Source organism: Podarcis erhardii, assembly GCF_964252035.2.
Source record: "Podarcis erhardii genome assembly, chromosome: 3".
In the NCBI taxonomy this organism is placed as follows: domain Eukaryota; kingdom Metazoa; phylum Chordata; class Lepidosauria; order Squamata; family Lacertidae; genus Podarcis; species Podarcis erhardii.
Window position 1 is genome coordinate 76,300,962 of NC_138507.1, and position 10,622 is coordinate 76,311,583.

General features: G+C 48.1%; 1 protein-coding gene across 1 annotated transcript in view; it reads right to left on the reverse strand.

Annotated features, from left to right (window-relative positions):
- The window catches only part of EGLN1 (egl-9 family hypoxia inducible factor 1), a 25,692-nt gene extending 23,876 nt beyond the window's left edge, over window positions 1-1,816 (reverse strand). The window contains exon 1 of the mRNA XM_081855867.1: window positions 618-1,816. Within this exon, the coding sequence (XP_081711993.1) occupies window positions 618-1,634 (1,017 nt within the window). The 5' untranslated portion in view covers window positions 1,635-1,816. The remainder of the gene's footprint in view (window positions 1-617) is intronic.
- Between the last annotated feature and the right edge of the window lie 8,806 nt (window positions 1,817-10,622).

A 10,622-nucleotide genomic window follows, 5' to 3' on the forward strand; every position in this document is an offset into this window, starting at 1 on the left:
ACACAGTTAGCAGTCAGGCTCTCAAGCTGACTATAAATACAGTAAGTCTTTGCTGGGACTGATGGACAGAGTGCAGTAGCTCTTTATGAATGGAAGGATCCTACACTACTTCTTCCCTGACCACACCCATTTGATTTGACTAGTAAAGCAGTGTCAGGTTACTGTGGTCCCCTTACAATCACAGCTACAAGCCAGTGTAGCACCATCACAACAGTATTAATTATATGCTTAGGGAATCAATGCAGTAATATTATATATTCTCAGCATTCCTCCCTTGTGGACCTGAAAACGTGATATGGATAGGGCTGCTCCAGTTGTAGGCAAAAACAAGTTTTGCCAGCAAATCCAGCTAAGTTTAACATTAACTATGCATTAGGATAGCAACCTTCAAGAATGTGGGAACCCTTCGCTGACTCTAGCCCTCGCCATTGTCACACACCAACCATTTGAGAATCTTGCCTTTTAAGCTGCTCTGAAATAGAATATTCCTGAAAATAAGCGTGACTAGGGAATTCAATAAAGAGGAAGGGGGAGCCACCATCGGCCAGTGAAAGTCGTGAACTTGCCGCAGGTGGAAGGTTTAGAGATGGGGGGGGGGGGGAGAAGGTGTCACTCACTTTCGTCCTGCCGTTGATTTTGTAGTTGCCCAGCTTGCCGTTGCAGTGGCGAATGAGATCGTCCATACTGTTCATGAGCTTCCCGATGGTCATGCAGCCGGGCTCCTTGCCTTCCACCCAGGTGATTTTGTCGCCGCGGATGTCCCGAGAGGAGTCGCTCTTCTGGCTGACCAGCTGCCCGTCCGTGAAGTGCCCGGTGTGGTGCAGGGCGCGCACCTCCTGCTCGATCTGCCCGCCCAGCTCCTTGCCGAGGAATTCGTCCACCACGCAGATGCCGTGCTTGTTCATGCAGGGCACGATGTACTCCAGCGCCAGCCGCTGCGGCACCAGGGACTTCATCTGCCCGTTGGGGCGCAGCGACTCCTCCGCGCTCAAGTTGGACTTATCCCGGTAGAGGAGCGCCGCCTTCCCGGCTCCGGGAGCCGCCGCGGCCGCTTCCTTGCCCTCCTCCCCTTCCTGCCCTCGGCTCTCTGGCGCCACTTTGGCAACGTGGTTGTTCGTTACCGCCGCCGCCGCCGCCGCCTTCTTCTCTTCCGAGGTAGAGTCCGGCTGCGGCTTGGCCGGGAGCGCCGTTACCTTCTTGGCGGCGGCGGCTGCCCCGTCTCCTTCTCCTCCTGCGGAGGGCTGCGGGGAGCGAGCGTGGCCGTGGCCTTGGTGTCGCTCGCCGCCGCCGCCGCCGCTCCGGTGCTGAGCAACGCCCCCTCCAGCCGCCGCCGCCGCCGCCGCGCTGGGCTCGCTCCCCCGGCAGATGAGCTTGTGCTTCTTCCAGTCCTGGCGCTGGTGCTCTTTGCTACAGTAGAAGGAGCTGCGGCAGCGCCCGCAACGCAGCAGGTTCTCCATCTTCCCGCACAGCTCGCAGTACTGCCGGTCCCGCTCGCTGCTGGCGCTGCAGCCGCCGCCGCCGCCGCCGCTACCACCGATACTGTTACTGTCGCCGCCGCCGCCGCCGCCTTGTCCGGCCCCGCCGCTGTTGCCGTTGCCGCCGCCGCCGCCACTCCCACCGCTGTCATTGGCCATGTTGCCGCGTCCCCCTCCTCGGTCGCCCCTGCTTCTCCTCGAGCGGCCTTGGGAAGGAGAAGGAGGCGAGCGGCTCACTTCATCATGGCCGACCCCAGTCAGCGCCGCGGCCCCCGGCTGCCTCGCCCGCCTCCCGCTCCGCTCCTGGTGGGCGGAGGACAGTCAGCCACCAAAGCCCAGCGCCGCCGCCGCCTCCTCCTCCGAGGCTCGCTTCTGTCACCGCCTCATAGCGGCGGCGAGCCTCGGTGGCGGGGCAGGGAAGCAGCCCCTCTCCCGCCGAGACTGCCCGGCCCTTTCCTGCCCGGCCTCAGCCTGCAGCGCTGAGGGGGGGGGGGGAGCCGCCGCCGAGTGCCGGCGCGAGCCCCTCGGCCTGCCTGCCTGCCTGCCTGCCTGCGCGCCTGCCTCCTCCTCACTCGCTCGCTCTGAGTCGAGCGCGGAGGAGGAGGAGTTTGCGCCGCCACTCACGGGCTGCGCTCTGCACGTACGCCACTTCCAGTCAGCCCGCGCGAGAGGGGAGGGGGCCGAGAGGGCTGCCTCGCGCGCGCGCCTGCCTGCCTCCGAAGCGGGCGGGCGGGCGGGGCGGCAAAAGTGAAAGGGGGCCGCCGCTGCCGCCTCCTCAGCAGAGGTGGGCTGGGAAGGCCTCGCCACGCGCGGTTGGCGGGACTCTACCCTCTCTTCCCCTGTTTCCTGTGTGAGGAGGGCCAGGGGAGAGCGGCCACATGGCCGTCGCTCAGAAGGGGTCCTTTCGTTGTGGGGCTGAACGGGTCTACTACTTTATAGTTACTTATTCGAAGCTCGAGGTCCACCAGCCAGAGCTAGCTGAAAAACGGGGAGAGGGGAGGAATAAGTACTGTACGTTTCGTATTACTCGAGAGCAGTATACGCTCGAGTAAACTGTTCAGCATATGCTGCTCAGCAGCTGCAGGAGTGAGCTCAAAGTTCTTTCACACGCACAGTGAATCACACCTCAAGCTTTCCTGTTATTCCTGTCTAATTCAACATCCAGAAGACCTGCTCCTTGTTTCTTGTTACCGCAAACCTTTGGGAGTCTTGCTGATCTACTGCAATGATTCTTTGGTTCTAACTCGGCTGGAGAGCTAACAAAAATGCATCCAGAACTACCTTCTGCCAAGAGAACCTGATGCCCCCTTGCATCAATGATGTCCTTTGCGTTGTCTCAAGTCTTGCATCACATGGAATTGAAAGTGGAGTTGGGGGCACACTCCCTGGCACAGATGGATAAACAGTGTAGTAGCCTTGGTTTTGAAAAAGATGGATCAGCTTATACTTATAGAGAGTCTAATGTATCCATCAGGTGGCATGGCCACTACCCATCTACCAGTGCAAAAAAGCTGCATCCAAACCCCACTGAGAGGGGTTGAGGCTAGAGGGTGGGGAAGCAGCCCCCAGCAAGCCTGGCTACCATGTGCTAGGGGCCTGGACATATCACCAGGGAGGTGTCCAAGCATTTCAAGCGGATTCATTAGAGCTGGGAGTTGCCTTCCATCCAGAGGGCCCCTTGCCAGCTGTGGTTGGGCTCCACATGAGCTGAGGCAGTCTCGGCCCTGCTGCCACCCTGGGACTTCCCCAGGTTGCAAGTCGCTCTGACAACTCCCACAGCAACTTGCCACATCCCGCATGCCTGGTCTTATCAGACACAGAGCTGCTTGTGATGCTGGAGTGCTCACTTTGCAGGGAGGCACATGGTGTTTAACCCCTGAATGCCCACCTTCCATGGACCTGTGTCTTCCTCCACAGAGCTGCTCAGCAGAAGGCCTTATGTTACTGTGCAGCTCTTTTGGGCACCATTTCTGTTAGAATATGTGCTACATCAACACGTTTGTCATCAGGAAAAGTTGCACTGTGCCATCCCCCAATACCTGTGGCCCCTTCCCTGTCTGACATTGAGTGCCTTCAGTCTCTTTTTTGGGCAGGAAGGGAATCGAGGAGCTATGCTGCTCCTGACATCCTGCCCCAGCAATGAGGAGGAATGTAAAAGGGAGCCCACTGCCATTTTGCCTACCCCCTGCTTTGAGCCTCCACTCCCCCCCCCTTGCCATATACACTTTATCTGTCCTGAATTGTCCAACATACAGCTTCACTGGCTGTCCATGAGTTCTAGTGTTATGAGAGAGGAAAAAGCATATATCCACCTTTCTGGGATGCGGGTGGCGCTGTGGGTTAAACCACAGAGCCTAGGACTTGCCAATCAGAAGGTTGGCGGTTCGAATCCCTGTGACGGGATGAGCTCCCGTTGCTCAGTCCCTGCTCCTGCCAACCTAGCAGTTTGAAAGCATGTCAGAGTGCAAGTAGATAAATAGGTACCACTCCGGCGGGAAGGTAAACGGCATTTCCGTGCGCTGCTCTGGTTCGCCAGAAGCGGCTTAGTCATGCTGGCCACATGACCCGGAAGCTGTACGCCGGCTCCCTCGGCCAATAAAGCGAGATGAGCGCCGCAACCCCAGAGTCGGCCACAATTGGACCTAATCGTCAGGGGTCCCTTTTATCCACCTTTCTACACCATGCATAGCCTTACACACTTCTACATACAGATAGGTAGCCGTGTTGGTCTGCCATAGTCAAAACAAAACAAATTCCTTCCAGTAGCACCTTAAAGACCAACTAAGTCAGTTCTTGGTATGAGCTTTCGTGTGCATGCACACTTCTTCAGATACTCTTCCCATGGCACCAAAAACACAGCTGTTCCCTCCCTTCTAACAACCCTCCACTTTCAATACCTTTCCCTCCTCCCCTTTTTCCTCCATTCATTCCCTTCCTGGAGACAACTGGCATCAAAGGTCAGCATACTTTGGCATTTGCCAAGGACCCACACCCCAGCAGGGGCTCATTGACAAGAGTATCTGAAGTATATCTGAAGTATATCTTCAGTGTATCTGAAGAAGTGTGCATGCACACGAAAGCTCATACCAAGAACTGACTTAGTTGGTCTTTAAGGTGCTACTGGAAGGAATTTGTTTTGTTTACACTTCTACATGTCACCTCTTACTCATCTATCCTTTAAACTAAAGAGCCCCAGATGTTGTAACCTATCCTTGTAGGGGAGACACTCTCCATGGACTCCACTCCCCACCCTTTGTGAGTCCACCTCCTCAAAACTACTCTTCTTCCTCATCATTGCTACCCCAACTTGCTTGCCAGGTAGAGAGCTAATGAGCAAGCAGGCAGTGGCACCTATTGCTCCTCCTCCTCACTACCACTACCTTCAGGGCCTGGGCCAGAGTGACAGACACAAGCAGCCTGCAATGGCTGAAGAGGAAGAGCAGGTGCAGGGGGCTCTTGTCAATGAGCCCCTGCTGGGGTGTGGGTCCTTGGCAAATGCCAAAGTATGCTGACCTTTGATGCCAGTTGTCTCCAGGAAGGGAATGAATGGAGGAAAAAGGGGAGGAGGGAAAGGTATTGAAAGTGGAGGGTTGTTAGAAGGGAGGGAACAGCTGTGTTTTTGGTGCCATGGGAAGAGGTTGCTTTTCAAAAAGGCTACATGCACCTATTTAGAAAAGTGGACAAGACCTTTATCAAAAACATTTTTAAGTGTGTATCACAGAGAATTGTACTTTTTGGCATTTGTGGTGTCAATAGGTGCCTGTGATAATCACATAGCCGCCTTATAACCTCCATCAGTACAAATATTAATGCTACTAGTGTGGGATCGGGTCATGCCAGCAACAACAGGTTGTGGCCTGAGTACAGTGGTACCTCGGTTTACGAACTTAATCCGTTCCGGAAGTCCATTCTTAAACCAAAACCATTCTTAAACCGAGGCACGCTTTCCCTAATGAGGTTTCCCGCTACCACTGCCCTTCCATCGTTCGGATTCTGTTCCTGGACCAAGGTAAAGCTCTCAAACCAAGGCACTATTTCTGGTTTTGTGGAGTTTGAAAACCAAATTGTTCTTAAACTGGACTGTTCTTAAACCAAGGTACCACTGTACTGGCAATTTTAGAAGCGAGTTGATTTTAAACCTATTTTCAGTTTTATTGTATGATTGTAAATGTGTGATTCATGAATTATCATCAGCAACAACAACAACATCCATATCTACTCTGAAAAGATGACACTTGAGTCCCCCATAACAAAATAATTATAGGCACAGTAATCTTCGCTAGCCATGGGTAATACTATATTGAATAGGCAGTGGGTGTTTAGATATTATATGACTGCTAGATTCTTTTTAAACAACACAATACAAATAGATACTTTTTAAAAAAAATCTAATTCAGGGGACTACATATCACAGAATGATAATAGGATCCAAAAGCTAAAGACTATATTCAGCAGTAGCCTGTTTTTCAGCATTAAGTAATCATAACATGACCTTCTCACTTTGCATTGTGATGTTTAATACAGTTGCCTCATATGCCATGTTGCTGGCTCACTTTGTGAAAAACAACGTTAAATAATTAATCATTAATCTAAATCTGGTTTCTATCTCTAGTTTCCTCCTAAACTATAGTGATTGTTGCCCTGATAAGGGTTTTCATTTCTGTTTCTATTGTTGAGTGAATTACTGACAATAAAAGGCTAAAAGTACTGAGCCCTGATACCTTCCCTCTCCCCAGGCCACATCCCTTAGTAGCCATGCTTTGAACCCTCATTGAGTATATTTGTCTGGCTGGAATGTGTCCTTGAACTCTGGTAATACTTCTTGTTTGCTTGGATGGAGAATACAGAGAAGTGTGTGAAGCTGCATAGAAACTCGCCTACTGTACAAAGATAAAATTCACCTTTGATTTTGGTTCCACCCACTACCAGCATGAGGAAAGTTGCTGTGAGGGGAATATGGAGGTAGCAGAATAGGTGCTAACTCCTCAGAACTGTCTTTTGGCCTAGGTGTGAAGAAGAAGAGCTGGATTTTGTATGCACTTGCACTTTGGTGTCATTAGCACATCTCCTGGTACTTGGTATCTTTAGAAAACATCCCAGAATTCACTGTAGGTTTGTTGGAATGTGTGCAGAGGAGGTCTGGGGATTAGAAAATAAATCATTAAGAATAAACCTTTCAACATATTTCCACAGGATTCTGCATGTTGGACTTGCTTACTTGGAGGAACTGTGACACAGAGTCTTTCAAAACACAGCCTTGCTATGGAGAAAGTGAAAGAACAAAGAAAGGGAAAAAGTTATGTGCAATATAGTAGCTCTCCTGTCTTGTGATAACCAGATTAGATTGAGATTGGGAAAATACAGCAGATAGTGGAAATCATAAAAGTTGGAGTGCAAATAGGACCTGTCTTGTGATAAGAAAAGGGGACCATTGCAGCAGCATAGCCAAACCAGTTGCGACTTCCTGCTGGGTTTCCAGCAGCATTCAGGATCCCCATAAACCCCTAGAGATGTTTGCCATCTCCCCTTACCCATGGGACCCAAGTCATCTGCCTCATTTCAGTAGCCTTATTTTATTTTGTCCTGAAAGCCCTAATGATCAAAGAGGGAGGGTTTGGAAGTTCTTAAGACATGTGAATTTGATATTATTGCCTTGATAATACATAATCTATTAGTACTGCACCCTCACTCTGCTGAAAACGAATGGGCTTGGTCTTCTCACGACAGGCTAGGGAATTATTTCATTTTATTAGAGCAGGTATGCTTTCTGGATGATAATTTTATTCCTAATGGGAGATCATTTGCTGAATTATGGATGTTGCTTAAACTAAAAGTGGCACTGGAGCTTGCACTTAACTAGGGCAGGATGCAACTTCTTCCTTGTGACTGGCATGTGCTGGGATCATCACTGACTCTCTCACACAGGGACTTTTCCTGCTCACCACAACTTCCTCATGGCTCAGAGCAAAGCCAAAATACATACACAGCTTTGGAGCTAGCAAACAGAGTTCTGGCTGAACAGAACACCCAATAACTTTGTTTGTTTTTAGCATCAGGTGTTTAGATTGCCTTTAAACATGGAAGACCCACTTAGCTATCATGGCTAATAGATACCGTAGATAGATAGATATAGATAGATAGATAGATAGATAGATAGATCGATCTCAGGGAAGGGGAACCTTCAGGTCTGGCAACCAAATGCAGCCCTCTGGGCTTCTCTGTCTCACCCTCTGGGCTTTCTGTACACCACACCCCTCACCAGCCTCCTTTTGCATTATCCTTGAGTATTTTTTTTACCTGACTGGACTGTATCCCTGGAATGTATCCCTGGACTCCCTACACTCTGAAAAAGCTGGTTGCTTGCCTGGATGGAGGCTAGAGAGGGATGTATAAGTGTGTGTAGAAACTAGCTTACTGTACAAAGGTAAAATTCACATTTAATGCTTCATCTACCTTTATCTCTGGTCTTGCTCACCACTACCATGTGGCCAGTGAAAGATTGACTAAGAATGGAAGGCTCCTCACCCTTGAGATATTCAGTAACACTGCTTTACAATATACCATTTATTCTGTCAGCCATAAATTCAGCTACCTGAACAATTTTTGTTTTGTAATTCCAGGAAGAACTGTCAGAGAAACCTGGTACATTCTTAGAAATAAAATTAAAGCCTTAGCTGGAATTATGCTAAAAAACACAAAAAAGTGGCTAAATGATGAAATTAACATATGATTAAAAGAAAAGCCTCAAAGAATGTACATTTATTTAAAGCCATGGAATTTATTATTGTGAGTTGGAATGTGAAATCTTGTCATTTTATTGTGTGCAGCAACTTTTTAAATTTTCTTTTGACTACCCGTGGGTTGCTTATGGACAAAATTACTGCAATCCTGTGCATACTTATTCATAAGCTCCCTTAAACCCCTAGACTTGCCAACTTCTTGATTAGCCCTTGCTCTGTACCTTTAAAAACAGCAGGATCTGATAATGCTCATAACTATGCTGTTGAAAACGTCACCTGCTGATTTCTGCTGGTAAGTTGCTGCTATAGGCACAGGAGTAGACCAGGCTGTTTCCTGGCCAGTGCAACCCTACATGGGATTCACAACTTGATCTGAAACACCCTTCTCCAGTAGACAAAGTTAAGCTGCTTCTCCCCTATTGACACCTTTCCTGGGTAGGGAATCATTTCAGGACAGAGCCAGCCAACAGAGTGTAAGAGAACAAGATGAGAAGGACAAACAGGGTGAAGAACTGTGTATTCTCTCTCTTTTTTAAGAATAATTTTTTATTAACCGTCCAATCACATCAAATCAAACCAAAATACATAAATTCCAAATTGCACAGCCGAATTTTAAATTTTTGTTGGGGGTACCCATATTTCAAGTTCCGAAGGGGATCCAATCAACTTCTTGCTTCTTGCTGCTGTTTTAATGTCCACAAATCTAACCTTATGATGTTCACAGTACTATCCAGTCCTTTCTTATTGTTTTTACACCTCTTGTTGTTATTTTCATATATTTTTCCTTTCTCTTTGTGACCTCTGATAGTCTCCACAAGCTGATTGGAACAGTTTGTAATCCTGCGTGGAAATTATTTTTTTTATCCAGTAGCCATATCCAGACGTTTTCCATATAACATCACTTCCATACATCAAAACAGTCTTAGCGTCATTAATCTTCACCAATCTGCCTCCTTTCTCAAAACCTCTGAGGAGATTCATCAGGAATGCAGTCTGAAAACAAGTCTGTTCCTCCTCCCAGCTATAAATCCTTTGGCAAGATGGCGTCTCCGAATTAATTGCTGCGCCATTCCAAAAGCTCTTATTGCTTCTCGATCTCCATAAAGCATACTTTTGGTTAAAGTTTATCTCCACACAGACCTTAATCATCCTGCTTGGGTCAGTTCAACCGACGATTCTAATGAGGAGGGGTTCTTGTAAATCACATAGAAGGAAAGTAAAAAAGGTCCCCCCCCCCTTCAGTCCTGTTGTCAACATACCCAGCCTTTGGTGTATCTTCATCGTAAAATATTCCTGTTTCTCCAACTCGTCGTCTTCTTTCGCAGAGGTCACTTAAATTAGCAGACTTCACTCCCCTTCTTCACTTGAAATATGTGCATTTGCTTCTTTTGTAATTAATTATTCCAAATTGCTGCAGCTAGTGCGCGAACAGAGACAGCGTCCAGGAGAGCCGAGGTCCACACAGGGGCATTCTGCCTAGTGCCCTCACCCCCTTCTTTCGAATTAGGGGGTGATTTATGGGCACAGCAGGCAAGGGCAGTGTTCCCCATTTCCTTGGGGCAACAAGGGAGGCTGCCTACTCGCATAACAGCCTCTTAATTACCCCGTGTGGGTCGGAGAGATGGCATTGTCAGCCATCTTCCAATGCGCCCTTAGTGGCCCCCTTTTAAGAACTGTGTATTCTCTGCCTCCACCACTCATTCCTACAGCTAATAATAGTATCCCTGGTAAGAGGAGAACTTGGAAGTAGTAAGTCACAATTAGGAATGGGTAAATCTGTTAATTTTGGTATCTTCATTTCTCATTTTTCCTATTTTAAGTTCTCCACATTTCCACATCAGTTTGTGATTTTTTTCATGACAATTCATCAGCATTTTAGTGTGAATTTCTCCTGATATACAGAACAGTGTATTTAATTTTGCCTAATATAAAGCAATTACCCTAATGTTCCCAAATACAACATATTTATATGTTCACATTAGTACATGCATTTATGTACACATTACTGGTTGGAGAACTACACTGTAAAATTAAGTTAAGCGCAAATTTTGAAGGGTGACTGTGTATTGGTCCGTGTATTATTTTGGAAAGTGTAGATTAGGTAGGTTTGCCTTTTGAAATGTGAACTGAATCTAATTTCTCCCCCAACTCTAGTCACAATAATAGAAACACAATGCCAGGGAGGGGGGTTCTGGTAGGAAACTCACTCAACTCCCTTAAAAGATTTCAAGGAGGAGGGCCAGAAGGTATGTCAGCCTGAAGTCTGGCAGCAATGCTAGGTGAAACATAGGCTAGGGTTATTCAGGTATTTTCTTAGGCAGCATGTCATAAAAGTAATAGAATCATAAGAGTCGGAAGCAACTTCATGAATCATCTAATCCAACACAGAAATCCTTCCCACAGTCAT